At 48.3% G+C, this 15,852-nt stretch overlaps 5 protein-coding genes across 5 annotated transcripts; 4 read left to right on the forward strand and 1 right to left on the reverse strand.

The window, feature by feature from the left end:
• Window positions 1-761: 761 nt before the first annotated feature.
• Window positions 762-1,097, forward strand: N7500_007395 (uncharacterized protein; the record flags this gene model as incomplete). Its single annotated transcript, XM_056678539.1, has 2 exons — window positions 762-854; window positions 936-1,097. 2 exons carry the CDS (start codon window positions 762-764, stop codon window positions 1,095-1,097), a joined length of 255 nt encoding a protein of 84 aa, XP_056533539.1.
• Window positions 1,098-1,484: 387 nt separating this feature from the next.
• N7500_007396 (vacuolar protein sorting-associated protein 54) lies at window positions 1,485-4,859 on the reverse strand (the record flags this gene model as incomplete). Its single annotated transcript, XM_056678540.1, has 3 exons — window positions 1,485-1,671; window positions 1,725-4,584; window positions 4,643-4,859. 3 exons carry the CDS (start codon window positions 4,857-4,859, stop codon window positions 1,485-1,487), a joined length of 3,264 nt encoding a protein of 1,087 aa, XP_056533540.1.
• Window positions 4,860-5,324: 465 nt separating this feature from the next.
• N7500_007397 (MCM DNA helicase complex subunit MCM5) lies at window positions 5,325-7,644 on the forward strand (the record flags this gene model as incomplete). Its single annotated transcript, XM_056678541.1, has 4 exons — window positions 5,325-5,461; window positions 5,516-5,642; window positions 5,690-7,092; window positions 7,152-7,644. The coding sequence occupies 4 exons, from the start codon at window positions 5,325-5,327 to the stop codon at window positions 7,642-7,644; spliced, it is 2,160 nt and encodes a 719-aa protein (XP_056533541.1).
• A 1,775-nt stretch (window positions 7,645-9,419) lies between these two features.
• Window positions 9,420-9,883, forward strand: N7500_007398 (CVNH domain-containing protein; the record flags this gene model as incomplete). The annotated part of the gene is made up of 2 exons (XM_056678542.1): window positions 9,420-9,612; window positions 9,696-9,883. Coding segments are annotated over 2 exons (381 nt in total), but the record flags the coding sequence as incomplete, so codon positions are not given.
• A 619-nt stretch (window positions 9,884-10,502) lies between these two features.
• N7500_007399 (uncharacterized protein) lies at window positions 10,503-10,936 on the forward strand (the record flags this gene model as incomplete). Its single annotated transcript, XM_056678543.1, has 2 exons — window positions 10,503-10,659; window positions 10,755-10,936. The coding sequence occupies 2 exons, from the start codon at window positions 10,503-10,505 to the stop codon at window positions 10,934-10,936; spliced, it is 339 nt and encodes a 112-aa protein (XP_056533543.1).
• Between the last annotated feature and the right edge of the window lie 4,916 nt (window positions 10,937-15,852).

Consider the following 15,852-nt stretch of genomic DNA (forward strand, 5'->3'; position numbering starts at 1 on the left):
CCTGGATTTGAAGTATATCCATTGATCTTGCTGACAATCCATGGATAGCAAAGGAAGCGACGTCATCAGGCGTAGAACTTCATTTGAGAAGAACAGTAGGTGCTGGCGGGCCTCTTGTCACAGATACTACCTATTTATGCCGCGGTGCATTGCTAACACAACTCATAACATTTAAAATGGTGTTGTTAGACTAACATAGGTAGTTAATCTATTTCTTTCCATCTCTTGGCTCGGCAGGCTATTCTAGTACACTATTGGCATAATAGAGTTCGATACATGGATGAGAACGAATATTATATCAGTATATTTCGATTTGGAACAGAAATATATCTAAGATACATATCGCAAAATGGTTAATATATAACCAAAATTGACAGCCGGTTCTGTCGAGTGCTATATATTCCACGCAAAGAACACCCAAGTTGAAATGTTTCCCGATGAGCCAGGTACAATTACCCTAATTAAATCATTCACTATGTACAGTATCATCTTCATCTACGACATTCCATTAAATCTCTAGACCCAGTTAGACCCATTTCCAAGGAATCCACGCCAAGACCTTGATATACAACGAACATGAAGTCATATTCTCCACTATGATTTCAGAATGTTGTCACGGCCAAAATGGAACAAAAAATTCCAACTATAAGTACAAGCATCAAAGCATCAAGCAACTTTCTATTCCATCAAAAAACCAATCCTTCAAGACCACTCCCAAAAACCTCAAATCTTCCACCTACTCTCTACCAAAATCAATCAAAATGGTTCGCGGCGCAGACTACGACAACGGTGTCCCCCAGAGCGACAACCCAATCGAGAACGGTCCTAACAAGGCCCACGGAACCGGCAATGAGGTATGTTCCGCTACAGTTCCAATCCAATCGTTTCAGCATCAACTGAATCTATAATCATGTGCCGTTGCTAACAAATACCAGCCCGCAGACCTGAGCCGCTCCCACAAGGCTGCTCCCATGCCTGAACAGACTGGCTCCGGCCGTGACGTCCACCCTGGTTTGCCGACCGCTGGATCGGAGCATCCCAATGGTGGGGCTGCGAAGCCTGTCTCCCTTGATGAGAAGAACACCGCTGGGAAATAAGGGTTTGATTCAAGTTTGATATGACGTTATGTCCTTTTGGGATGGCGATTATCCTGTATGAGTATTTTGGTGTTTTGACGAGTTGCATATATTATGAATGATACACGATACTCTCATGTCATAAATTGGTCTTGGGTTAGTAGGAATCAAGGTAGGGGAATGACAGACAAGCTCGGCTTTGTAATGCGTGAAGCGGAATTGGAATGAAAATTCAATCTGCTCTGATATTCATATCCATAAACGCCGGGCTAGCTCTTTAAATGCAAGTAAACAATTATGTAGTAGCGGCAATGACAAGTGTACAGCTCGGGAATGAGCGCCCAGGAAAAGAAAATGCAGAAAAGAAATTATATGTATAAAAGGGTAAAAATGCTATAAGAATGCAAATCAGGACCTCGTGGAATCAGACCCATCGTCCTGATCTTGGTGCTTCTCACTCGTCTCGGACTTCTCCGGTTCATCGGTAGTGGTAATGGTTTTGGCTCGCACGACTTCGAGGAGCTTGTCGCCAACCTCGCTGGCACCTTCGATTTTGCTCAGTTTGGTTCGGAAATGCTCGATGTCATTTTCCATTCTGTGCTTATGATTAGTATGAACCATAAGGGGGATTGGAATAATCAAACTGACCTCTTCTTTCCAGCCTCCGTCCGCACATCGGCCTCCTGGAATGCCTTCGTCCATTGATCACGGTAGCTGTTGAATACGGGTACCATGATCATACTAACTGTCATGTCGGGAAGATGCTTGCTTAGGACGCGATGGAGAGTGCCCGTCTCCCTGGCCAAGGTTTCCATGTAAGGATTCACAGCAGGAGTTGCTCCCTTGGCATTCCAGTCGATCTTCTTCATCCCGTTGACGTGGACCGAAGAGCGCGAGCTCATGATTTCCACCAGCTTCTCGTGAATACCGCTCTGATGCTCCTGGCATAGTCGCTTGACTTTGTCAAACTCCGCCATCAATGGGGTTGCCTGTCCATGGCGACGGACAAATTCCCGTACGTACGGAACTAAAGCAATAACAAAGCTCAATGCTTGTGACGACAGCGCGAGATGCTTGGTTGTGATATTCTTAAGGCCTGCACTACGTGTAGCGCCGGCCCCAAGAATCAATTGCGATGACCGCGAGTTGAATAATTTCAGGATATCTAGTAGATGCGGCGCAATATCCTGGATCATGCTGGGGATATTCGACATGAGGAACTCGAACTCCTCAATGCTGCGCATCATGGCAACAGCAGAGTCAGGCAGAATGTATTTCTGCTCGTCGATAATGGCACTGCGCACCTTGGAATTATCAGTCCCATTGGCAGCGGCAGAGTCAATGGATTTCCCTTCTTCATTTTCAGCAGGTTGAGCCCAGATCTTGGAAACTTCCACCCAGGCGTCGATGTCTTTTGTGCTTGCATCGAGAATTCTAATAAGAATGGTGTTCTCGGCATCTCCGAAATCGCGAGCATCCCATCGATCGGCATCCATGACATTGACAATTTGATGGCGCTGACCATCACCGAAACGTGTAATGAAATCGCGGATTTGATTTCCAACTATTGTCTTCAGAGCAGTACCACTCCGTCCCGAAATGGCCTCACATTCATCGGCGAAGAGGCGATTGAGAGTGAAGTACTTGAGGAATTCCTCCTTGGAGAGCTGTGCGGTCTGTTCAGATCGTACCTTCAAGACCTTTGTTATCTGGGACTGGGCGATGTCAACTGCTTGACCAAGCAAACTTGACATATCCAAAACCTGTAGGATTTCATCCTGTGCCATATCAGAAGCTGTTGGCCCGATCTGTGTAGATTTCACAGCTTGGTCCATACTTTGCGGGTTGGGACTCCGTGGTGGTGACTTTACACCAGAGGCTGGTGAATTCCCCAACCCGCTAGCAATATCTAGAAGAACTTTGACTTGGACGCTGAGTCGCCTGAGCGATTCACTAATCCCGGTGTAAACACTCACCAACATCGCATAAGCATCCTCTGCTTCGAGTGCGCGTAGGTTGCGAGCAAGGATTGATGACTTTTCTTGTTGGCTTAGCTGAGGACCGGCATGTGTCGATAGCGACACCATAGATTCATTATCATCATCACTAGAACTGGGAAGGTGCTTGCGAATAAGACCCTTCATTTCTCGTAAAACAGCAGTTTTGAAAGAAGTTGCTGCTGACATGGTATAACGAGCACGTGCGAGTCCGTTGAGTTGGGTGTTCAATTGAGATCGCAACTCGTTACTGAAATTCATATAGGCAGGCGATGCCGATACCCCAGACCGCTGACCACCACGCTGCCGTTGGAATGAGTTTCCCCAGCGTTGTAGGGTCACGTTCGCCGACACAGATTGAACATGCTGTCGTAAATCTCCCAAAAGTTCATTCAAGAAACGGGTCTCATAGCCCATGCCAATGCGTTGGCGGAGCTGTGCCAGGTCATCGGATGCTCCCTCGAGGGCCTTGATGCCCCGCAGGTCGATGGTGCGTCTGTGGCCACCCTCCTCGTCCTCGTCAGCTGCACGGTCAGAGAGCTTTTCACCGGCCATCAATTTTTCGACTTCCTCGAGTCCATCGGCAGCCTCCTCAATCTCGCCCTGCTCTACCAATTCTTCACACCGAGAGACAGATTCTACCACATCGCGAAGCTGAGCCACGGCAGCTGCCAACATTCGCACATTCTCTCTTCGTCGTCTCAAATTAACAATCTTAAGACCGCCCAGAGCCATTTCCTTATCAATTTTCTGCAGGTCCCTTCTCAGTACTTGTATCCGGTTGACCGAGTCAGCGGCTTCCGCGTGTAATTCTCTGAGAGACCCGAGCGCGGTGAAGAAGGATTTCGATGCAGTTGAAATAGACGAAATAAGGTGGATTTCCACTGTATCCATGTACCACGAGAGCTTCTCCTGCAGAATAGCATTCGTTGCGAGCGCTTTTCTCCCTGTTTGTACTGGCTCCGCAACCAATCCATTGGCGTGTTTATCGTCTTTGGTCGGAGGTCTTGGTGGCCGAACCACATCTGATTTTTCTGATATCACATCGAAGGTACGGGGATTCTCCAGATGGAAGTCCTCTTCAAAGTAAACCGGAGGAATGGTGGACAGAGGAGTGACTGCGGGGGCGCGACCACGGCCTGTAGACTGGCGTCGGCCGCGAGTATCATATGGCGAAGATGATCTTGAACCGGTCGACATGACTGAAGACCTCCGATCGGGGGACCATGGCATCAAGGAATCGCGATCAGAATCTGGCTTCGGAGATTTAGCAGCCTGCGCCATTTGAGTACCCTCCTCTGCACCCTCTTTCGGTTGTTGAAACACATCGTACAACGTGCCTACTTGTGACAGATATGGCTGGAAGACCTTTGCATCCACATGCTTGATATTTGTCAAGGTTACCGGGGGAATATCGCGGGTCGAAGGGGGCTTGAAGGTGGCCGCTGCTGTACTACTACCGGTCGTCATACCGGTGCGGATGATTGGGGGCTGGAGCAGAGTCGAAATGGCTACATCGATGTTAACAGGTCAATTATCGAGCAATTTGGCACTCCGATGGACACAAACCATTTTGCCCAGACTCTGCAATTGAGCCATGATAGTGAGAAGAGTCCAAAACACCTCCAATGCTCACGATCGAGCTCGCGGTTGATCCCCTCCTCAGGGGGAACCGCTGAGGGGCCGCGCGCGGAGATTCCAGTTGACTTGTTGAATAAGAGACCGAAGGCGACGAAATCCCAGACGCCAAGCTATCAATTGACTTTCGTGGACTGGTTGACGACATCGCTGCCACGAGCCGGATCGGACAGCCACCGGGGGAGGGTCGATCGTTGATGTGTTCTGTGTTATCTGATCATGACAGTGGATAAACCGCTGATAGCAGAGCTCTGGCAGGCTCAGGTACGGGGCCTAAGGCTGATTAAATCAGCGTCTGCGGTTCGTAATTTCGTCCGGATTCGCTCGAGTCCAGTGTGCAGAATGACCGTGATGTGGCTTTCTTTCTATGAAGCTGGGCATGGCTCCCCAATCGGCCAGTGCGCTAACGCCGAGCGCTTCCCCGTGCTGACTCAGATCATTTCGGCCCCAGGCCATATAGTAGGGCCTCAGGCCAAAGCTGACTCAGAAACCACTTAACGCGTGAACTGTCGACGCGTCGCGTTGGTTCCACAATAACCAAAAGTTCTTGAAGCCTCCCTTCCGCGAAATCATCAACCCCCCCCAACCTGCCACATTTGCGGTCCCCTACACCATGGATAGACGCACCCCCTATACTTTGAGCGTACTTGCGCCTAGCACAAATGGCGGTGATGAAGATCGCACGACTATTCAAAACCGCCTGCGAGATTTTGTCTTAGAATTTCAGCTCGATAATGCATTCGTCTATCGGTACGCATCCTATGGCCACAAGGGTCCAATGGAGGCTAATCTATGATGCAACAGGGATCAATTACGGCAGAATGCCCTCGTGAAACAATATTACTGTGATATTGACATTGCCCATCTCATTTCTTACAATGAAGAGTTGGCTCATAAACTCACCACCGAGCCCGGCGATATCATCCCTCTTGTAAGTTTCTTGGCCCGCCGATCTTGGCCCTTGCTAACTCGAACTAGTTCGAGCTGGCCCTAAAGCAATGTACTGCACGAATTGTGTTCCCCGGGCAGCGAGATATCACACTGCCCTCCCACCAACTGCTCCTACACTCATCAGCATCGCATATCTCCATTCGTGATCTTAATGCCACCAACGTCTCCCACCTCGTTCGCATTCCCGGAATTGTGATTGGAGCTTCAACAATATCTTCCAAATCAACCATCGTTCATGTTCGCTGCAAGGGTTGCGATCACAGCGAGAACATCCATATCGATGGCGGTTTCTCTGGCCTCCAGTTGCCGCGTCGCTGCGGCCGACCCAAACACGAAAACGACCAACCCAACGAGCAATGTCCCTTGGATCCTTACGTCGTTCACCACGAGAAGTGTCAATTTGTGGACCAGCAAGTCCTCAAGCTTCAGGAAGCCCCTGACCAGGTGCCAGTGGGTGAGCTCCCGCGACACGTCCTTGTTTCAGCCGATCGCTACCTTGCCAACCGTGTTGTTCCTGGCTCCCGTTGCACAGTCATGGGCATTTTCTCTATCTACCAAGCGAAGGGTGTCAAAAAGGAGGCTGCTGTGGCTATCCGCAACCCCTATCTCCGCGCGGTGGGCCTCACCTCCGACGTCGACCAGACAGCAAAGGGCGCCTCAGTGTTCTCCGACGAAGAGGAGCAAGAATTCTTGGAACTTAGCCGGAGACCTGACTTGTACGATGCCCTTGCCCGAAGCATTGCACCATCAATTTATGGAAACGCGGATATCAAGAAAGCCATCGTTTGTCTGCTCATGGGTGGCTCAAAGAAGATTCTTCCTGATGGAATGAAGCTTCGTGGTGACATTAACGTACTCATGTTGGGTGACCCCGGTACTGCCAAGTCTCAACTTTTGAAGTTTGTGGAAAAGGCTGCTCCCATTGCCATCTACACTTCCGGAAAGGGTTCCTCTGCTGCCGGTTTGACAGCCTCCGTGCAGCGAGACCATACCACTCGAGAGTTCTATCTCGAGGGTGGTGCCATGGTGCTTGCTGATGGTGGTGTTGTGTGTATTGATGAGTTTGATAAGATGCGTGACGAGGACCGAGTGGCCATTCACGAAGCCATGGAACAGCAAACCATTTCTATCGCCAAGGCCGGAATCACCACAATTCTCAACTCGAGAACGTCTGTACTGGCCGCAGCCAACCCTATCTTCGGCCGATACGATGATCTCAAGACCCCCGGCGAGAACATTGATTTCCAAACCACTATTTTGTCCCGTTTCGATATGATCTTCGTCGTTCGCGATGAACACGAGCGCGGCCGTGATGAGAAGATTGCCCGGCACGTCATGGGTGTCCACATGGGTGGCCGCGGTGTGGAGGAGCAAGTGGAAGCCGAAATTCCCGTTGAACAGATGAAGCGCTACATCAGCTACTGCCGCAGGTATGTGAACCCCCATTACTGATTTTGTACCGCTCAATTCATACTAACATCGCGTCTAGTCGCTGTGCGCCCCGTCTCTCGCCCGAGGCTGCGGAAAAGCTCTCGTCCCATTTCGTCTCCATCCGAAAGCAAGTCCACCGTGCCGAGATGGAATCCAACGCTCGGTCATCAATCCCCATCACCGTCCGTCAACTTGAGGCTATTGTCCGTATCTCCGAGTCCCTCGCCAAGCTTTCTCTCTCCCCCATCGCCACAGAGGCCCACGTGGACGAGGCCATCCGTCTCTTCCTGGCATCTACCATGGACGCGATTACTCAGGGCGAGGGCCAAGGCAGTAAGGAACTTATGGAGCAAAGCAGCAAGATTGAAGATGAACTGAAGCGTCGTCTCCCCATTGGTTGGAGCACAAGCTTGGCAACCCTGCGCCGTGACTTTGTTGATGGCAAGAACTACACCGAGCAAGCACTTAACCGTGCGCTGGTGATCTTGCAGCGACGTGATACCATTCAGATCCGTTCTGGTGGATCTCAAATCTACCGTAATGGAGTTTAATCTGTGACTTATTATGATTTTAATGTGTTTCTGTTGATACAACCTGGTATGTGTGCTATGGGATGGGGTGATTCTGTGCATCTGTCGATCTTGTAAGACATGGGAGTTTGCAATCGGTGTTCGGTGTCTTTGATACTGGGGTTTGAGGTTATTCGCAAGAAGAATACATACTATTTTTTCCCTCCATTTTTCGAAGTTTCTTACTAGACGTGGTACCTTGTTATGTGTGTCGTAAGTTTTCTATTTGGGCCATACATCGTCACCTACCCTAGTTCTCTCATCACCTTCACCCACTGGGAGGGTATAAATACTTGCTCCCTCCCCTTGCTCTCTTCTTTCTTTCTTTCTTTCTTCTCTAACCACTCCGGGCTCACATTGCACATCGTTTTTCCTGTTGAGCATTCTTGAATTTTTTGACCGGTTGGTCAGCTTCAGGGGCATATTCAATATGTCTACTGTTGTCCGGTGATCGGTATATCCTGAGGACTCTGGTGGGCGATGGGGTCTCGGGCTGGGCTGCGAACAACCTATAGCATGTACGTGCAGGCTTACCGACTGGTCATCTTCGGATACCTGAGGGGCCTTAGCTATGACCTCTGCTAAACCTGACTGCACGTGTCTGGGTACTCCCATTGTCTGCCAGGAGCTGAACCGACCTTAGAAGGGGCTCTGCTCTCATCTCCTTCGACCCAATTTTTGGAACCTTTAATACAGAGATAACTCTCTGTTGTCCGAAGAATTCTCTGAGGGATCTTTCTTTTTATTCAAAGGTTCCGTGGATGATTCCCTTCTTCCTATTGTGTGTCAATTATGATACTCGGTCCTGTGCCTGTGCTCTCCACTTTATTGTTTTGTGTATATTAAGCAATGAAAAGTTTCTCAGGCTGATTGTTTCGATCGTATTGAGTGAATAGTTCATATGTAAGTTGACTCTGGAATGTCGTGAGAACCAAAGACAAATCATCTGTGTAGTCCCTTTTGATCCACCTTGGACATTTGCCAAAAATCCCTCACAAGGCTAGCCTTATCCAGCCACACCTCCCCTCTACGCCACTGGTCAATCCTTGCCAAGAAATCGACATGAGGCTGCATTTTCAACTTGGCAATGAGCAGTCAACTGCATTGTCTTAGGCAACAACATTTCTCAGTCGGTTCGATACCCATTGGCTATGTGTGGCCCACATCCTGTGGCTATACCCTAGGGCTGTCAGGGAATCGTGCATTCTTGGCATGCACAGCGCAACATCACGAGTTGTGATTCCTGTGGCTGGGGCCGGTGTGTCGCTATGCGCCACGATAACTGGATATCGAGACATCATCTGCTCCATACTCCTTTGTGCCAAATATCCAGCCAAGACGACAGCCTGGGGTGTTTACTCCCGAAGTACATTGGGTCTTGCTCCACCCACTGACGTGTACCGGTGTAGTGGATCCTCCCATTCCCTTCCTCTCCACAGGTGTACACCGTGTACGGAGTGTACGGAGTACAGACCGACTCCCAAGCATTCTTTGTCTTGCAAGACATCCCCGTTGACTCCAAACCCAGTATCCCCGCTTTGCCAATGCCGCTGCTCCCTATGAATGCCCCACTGCCAGCCGTAATGGGACAATCGAGATGCAGTGCGACGAATTAGTCGGGGACAAGTGTCGGACTAGAGCCGGAGGCTGCTGCACGATTCCTTGTGTTAGCCCAGATCGCGATTCGGGGTGTATTAGCCTGCCCAAATGGGGTATATAAGACAGGTCCCCTCTCCCGGTTACTTTTGCTATCCAGGAAGTTTATGATACTTGGTCTACATACTCTACTTTGCATTCTTCTCTCCCACATCGACACTATGAGCTTCCACGCATCTGCTTCCAACATCGAGCTTGAGGATGGTCACATCCTCAAGGCGGTGCTGCGCAATGAGGATGGTGATGAGGAGGAGTCCACCCTCGATCTCAATGATCACATCGGAAACGACAATGGTATGTTTGCAGTCAGTCTTGGTCCTTACGGGGTATCCCTAGATTGAATTCGTTGTAATGAACTTTCTAACTCGCTTTGTTAGGACACTTCCAATGGGAAGGTGGTGACTTCCAGTCCAGTGCCGATGATATCAGCTTAGAGCTCGAAGGAGATGACAACCTCCCCATTCTGCGGGCTACTTTGAACGACGTCGAAGGAGAAGGCCAAGCTGCGGATATCAACCTGTCCGAGCGCATTGGAAATGATAATGGACGCTTGGTCTTCAACTAAGGGCCTTGATGGCGCCGAGACATGGGGGTCATCCTCGTCAGTTTTGCTATTGGCTGGTACAATTCAATAAACGTGGCATTTCAAATTACAAACAAGGACATACTATGCTTGCGCTCGGTTTATTGTAGATTTTTGTTCTCTGCTGGATCAATTTCATTTCTCTTTCCTTGCTTGTATCTTCTCGCTGAATCTTTCCAACCACTGATGCATGATCGTATACATAATTTCACGGGAAAGTATAAGCCCCTTCGCACCTTCCTTCCTACTCGGCTTCCTTCTTCACCTCTACTCCTAATTGTTCCTCTCGCTGCATGCTGTTCCATTCGCCCATTCTACTTCAAGACCTTCCACGTCTGATATTGCGAAGTCTCTAGAGTCGGCCTTGCTTTGCTCTAGACTTTGCCTTGCGTCTCCCATCCATCCAACTTAAGCCATTGCAACAGCATCGCTCTAACCTTTGATTGGATTCAGACCCAATTCATTTGTCTGGCAATGGACAGGCCTCGAACTATCTATTGTTGCGCCCTCGGCTATAATCCATCCAGCGAGTCAGGTATTCGATGAACCCTCGAGGGCACTCTCTTTACAGCCAACATTTGGATATCCAACCCGAGCAACCATGGGAACAAACATCTGTGATCCGGAAGACCTCCTCACTTTGTTGGTCGGTCGGAGAACCTCCTTCATACTCGTCGACACGCGTGATTACTGTCTCAATACATCAGACCCCAGGAGGATTGGTCTGCTCGGTATACCCCAAGCACTCGCATCTGTGGGTAAGTACAGAATCATATCATTGTCATGATTGACTAAATCTACGAGCTTCCACTTACGAAGAGAGTTTTGGATGCCTGATCGTCACGCATGAAAGCCTGTTGTCTCACCGGCTACGGAGATATCAACGGGCTCAAACAGCTGGAGCGTATGGGCTCTACGGTTGCGCCAGCCTCGTCACCTTGTTTCAACACGAAAACGGAGACACGCGTGTTCTGCCGGATGAACATCAAGGAATTGTGGAAGCCGAAGAAGAATCTCTTACTGCGAGTTGGTTAGAGTTCACGACGCTATATAGCTTAATATACAAGTCTGTAGACCACTAAGATATATCTCCTTCATGGCCAAAGTAAGCGTTTATCGATATGTATCAAGCCTTTTATTGACAGCCCAGATAAAATTGTTCGTGATTTGGAAAATGGTATCACGTATTTCTACCATTCAGAGTTTCCTCATACGTTTGGAATATGTAAAAACAGGTTAATATTATTCTAATGAGTTGCTTCGCAGGTCTTCGAGAAATCATCTAAAACAAAATCTGCAGTGGGACAATAAGTTCTACGGCATGTTCAGCCTGTTGGTTGTACTTACAACCGTCAGCACATGGTGCATTTAGTTACCTTGAAGACTTCAATCAACCTTTTCTTTCCATTGCAACAACAGTATCAGCACTTCTTGATCCAGGTACACTTTGAAGGGCGAAGAAACTAATTTGAACCACCCAGGAATTAGGGGCCGCTGTGGCCATTGCCAAACTGGTTGTAGAAACCGGCCCTTGAAGCAGCGCTGGCCCCTAGTGTGCCTATTACCACATATTGGAGCTGTAAAGCTGTGCCTCTACCGCGCAATCCCTTGGTGGATTTGGGATCAAAGAATATTCGGCCCGGGACCGCAAGAGAGTTGTCCAGAAGAAGTGTAGTGAGGCAGAAGAGAGGCGTAGTAGTGGAAGATGTCAACATGCATGGTTTATTGAAAGATGTGAGTGTTGACGACAGCACGTTGTGCACTGCTGGATGTCCGAGTTTGACAAAATGGTTCGTCCTTGGGATATCCGGATAGCAAAATTCCATGAACAGCACATGGCCATTCACTTTTAAGATGTGGGTGGGAGGAGACGCATAGGGGTTTTTTTCAACGACCTGTGTTGTGAGGAAATACTTTCACTAGCACAGACTCTCGGACTTTGAACTGCGAATGCTGAGATCACACCGGTAGCCATGGGGAAGCGGAGTAGAATGAAAACAAAACGTCAGTTTTGTGTAACCGCCTATTTAGTCAAGTCAATGCGTAGAATCCCTCTGTGTGACGAGATATGGTTTAAGCCATCTCACTAACTGACTCGGCTTTCGGCACACCAAACGATCGTTTCTGAGATGAAGGCTGACAGAAGGCGGAGCCGTGTGCTGTTGTGCGATGAGGCTGCCTATAGACCTGGCATGTACCTGGCATGAAAAATGTCAGTCGAAGATCACAGAGGAAAGGTCCACACCAATGGTGGGCTGATAGCCCAGTCTCATGGATCAAAGATATGTGATCGGTGCAGGTGGCTCTCCAAAGGGTCTAGTGAGGGCGCATATGTTTGTTCCAATGATCGTATGCATGTGGGTACTAATGGTCTTGTATGTACTTGACAGTGGAGTCAGCATAAAGAATACTAATGTTTGATGGCGTAGGTACTGACTATGATCCATGGCCTTGTGGCGGAGTGGTTCAATGGTTGCTGTGACTTAAGACGCCACCCAGAGGCCGGGGTTGGTAATCCACTTCTCAACTTCTCAACTCATGTGCTGTGGTAATAAAATAGAGCCTAGCAGCCCTCAATCGAAGTATTTGCGCACCTATGACCTCGGGAAGTGGTGTGGATGTGTCAGCTCAAGCATTCAGGAGAGCAATGATATTGGCAGCGGTCTCCTGTAGATCCACAAGCTCATTGTGACACCAGGCATAACTGACACCTTTTAATCCTTAGTTCCATGCCCCATGGGGTAGGTTTTATACAAGACTCATGCTGCATCTTGTTGGCCATCTCGTTGGCTGCCTCAGTTCCCTAGAGCGTTTGAGACAAATTTTTTGAGATATGTCCCAGCACTGAGTCATGGCATGTACGAAATGGCAGTCCACGGGATTTTCACCTGTAAGATAGGTTGTATCATTTGTGCGAGACGTCCGTTCAGGAGGGCGAAGTGGACAGAGCCGAGCGAATGTCCACGCTCATGTGGGTGTGGGGCTGATACTCCTGTTCCATGGATTAGCAAGATGTGATAAGTGGGTCCTCAGTAAGGTTCAAGGGAACAAATAAGGTTTCTCCAACCACCATACCTATCTAGGTGCGTGATGGGTCTGATGTAGCCTGTTAGCAGGGCATAGTGAAGACTGTGGAAAAGACCAGAGAGTCAAGGTGATAAACGGTGATAAATGAAATGGTGATATCGACCCACCATATAGCAGAAGTTGACTCAATCTGCAACAAAAGATCGATAGCCAATGTATCACGAAGGCTAAGAATAAACCACAGCTATCAGGTACAATTTAGTAGTGGGTTGCACCTTCCCAAAATGGCAGAAGTGGTCTCTTATGATTGGGGCAAGCCCAGTTCCTTTCAACGGAGACCCCTTATGGCGCAGTGGGTAATTCCTCGGAATTAGACGCTGCTAAAAGGACATGGTTGACCGAGTCGTGATAGGGAGGTCGAGTTGGGTGGTGGATGACTTGGTTCGACCCCAAGCTTACGCTTAACCTAGGGGGGATCCGTTTTTTTGCTTTACTTTTCTTGTAGTTACTTGGATATACCTTATTTGAAAATTATGTTCATCAATGATTTTGTCATGATATATTTAGTAAATTATATGATTCTGGGTGGTAGAGAAAATTGATATGGATAACATATAGGTGGGACTTTAGACTGCTGCTTGTTAAGTTTAACTGAAAGTTCATATTTTTCAACGGAGACCCCTTATGGTGCAGTGTGTAATTCCCCGGAATTAGTCTCTGCTAGAAAGACATGGCTAGACCGAGTCGTGATAGGGAGGTCAGTTGGGCGGTGATGGACCTGGTTCGACCCCAGGCCTACACTTAGCCTAGGGGGATCTGTTTTTTTTTTTTTTTTTTTTTTTCTTTTCTCGGCCTTGCTTCTTCTTACCTTTAAAATTATCTAAATCTACTGCTGTGCATTGATTTGCTTAACCCTTCGACCCGTTTATCTTGAACTCCTATTTATTTTTAGTTCAAGTCTCGGGCTGATTGAGTCTTCCGATAATGATCCCCTTTCCTAGGACCACTTCTACCCCTAATGTCTTGACCTTGGGAGCCCATAAAGCCTCACCCCAACATGTTGCTCTTGATGTCTCGGCATCACATCTAGTCCTCTTCTTGACGTTCTAGCGAAAGCATCCCACCCCTAACACCCAAAAATCTCAATTATCAAGAGGCTGTGGCTAGCGAATCGCTCAGCTGTCGTGGCAAAAGGGTCCCCTTGTATGTACCTTGTACGCAAGCTTTCGCCTTATGATTCAGTGTTCCTTCTTCTAGTCAAGTCTTGATAATTTCATTCACCCAGTCACGCTAGTGAGGTGTGAGTTTGGTATAGTCTGTTTCGACCCTTGCCTGGATAAACTACCAGATACCAAGCGTCGCGATGATACTTGGACCCTGTACTGAGTAATTACCCCCAATTACCTCTGGACCTGATTAACCAGGGATCCCACACAGAAGCGCTGTATTTGAATGTCGTGTTTCTGATCTTAATTACTTATCAAAGTTCTGCGTGTTATTAAGTTCATAGTCCATACCATTCCCATACAGCTTGATTCGCATCATAACCATCGTGTGATATTTTTACTGTCTTACTCTTTCGGTTACTACTCTATTGGTTATTACACAAACATCTTATGTGATTCTCTATTCTGAACCATGCCTTCAAAGGCAAACATAAGTGTGGGGCCATTTCCCGGAAGTTCACTTGTTTAGACTTCGAATATTAGGCGGTGGGTCCTTCAGTCCCGTGATATCCACACTAACCCACTTCCAGACTAGTCTAGGGCCTTATTTCCACTGCTGTACGGAGTACACCTAGGGTCCAGGACAACATACTGCACCGGGTACCGTGTAAGTCCCATTCAAGAAATGTGGTACTTGCATATCATCCCTGAAGATGTACAGCTCCCTTCTTGTGAATACTTTGCTGCACTAACATGGAAGGGAATGTCCCGGATCCTCCAGTATAATGCGTACACCCTCAATTGGAATAGTACGGGAGTGCTCCAGTTGGTCATACTTTCGTATTTGGCTTTGTCTAGGATCTGTGGATCGGGACGGGAGGTGAAGCCCATAGGCAGGGCTCGGGTGAATTGATAAGATTTTTGACATCACGAGCTCTAGATTGGCTCGATAATACTGGAGCATATCAACAGAAGGTGTCCCCATTTCCTCTCATCCCAGCGTTAGAGCAAGTACGATGGCAGACAGTCATGATTATTCGCGTGGTCGATTTGAGGCCCATGAAATTCCCGTTGGTTGCGCAACGGCTGGGCGAGCGGGTCTTTGGATGACTGCGTGTTGCTTATTAGTTACCAGTCAGTGGTGGCTTGTTGAAACATATACTTACTTAGTGGAAGATTCTTTGCTCATCTCCATGCTTGGCTCAAGATCGAAAGGGAGAAAGATTTTGGTTGTGACAGTAACGGAATTATGTATCAGAATTCGGCTTCTGGAATCCCTGTCATCACTCCTGCTTTCTAGCCAATCCTTCTGTCATGAAAAACATCCTGTTTAACTCTCCGGGTTAGAAGCTGACTCCCGTCTCGTCAACCTCTACATGATGCCTCCGAACGCAATGAAAATTTCAGCAACATGACAATTGACAGGCCTAGCAGGCTGTACAGTCATGCAGTCATGCACAGAAGCTGCGATGAGTGTCACATGCTGTGCTAAGATCAAGGAAGTTGCAGATTGACCAAATCTTTTTTAAAGAGCCGCATGAGACGTGGGTTAGGTCCTATAGCCTGTCTCCCAGTGTGAGTCAATCGGCGAGCGAGACTATCGGTGACCGGGAGATGGAGATAGCCTGTCGCATATTGGGTAGTCCTCGATGTCCGTCTAAGGAAACAGACCTTATCTACTCACCTTGCAACAGGGCCTTCAGCTGCCATGAGAGACCTTTTGAAAACCGACCAAAAGCCTCACCCTTTAACACTAGT

The sequence above is a fragment of the Penicillium coprophilum genome (assembly GCF_028826855.1).
Source record: "Penicillium coprophilum strain IBT 35676 chromosome Unknown utg000004l_segment0_segment0, whole genome shotgun sequence".
In the NCBI taxonomy this organism is placed as follows: Eukaryota; Fungi; Ascomycota; class Eurotiomycetes; order Eurotiales; family Aspergillaceae; genus Penicillium; species Penicillium coprophilum.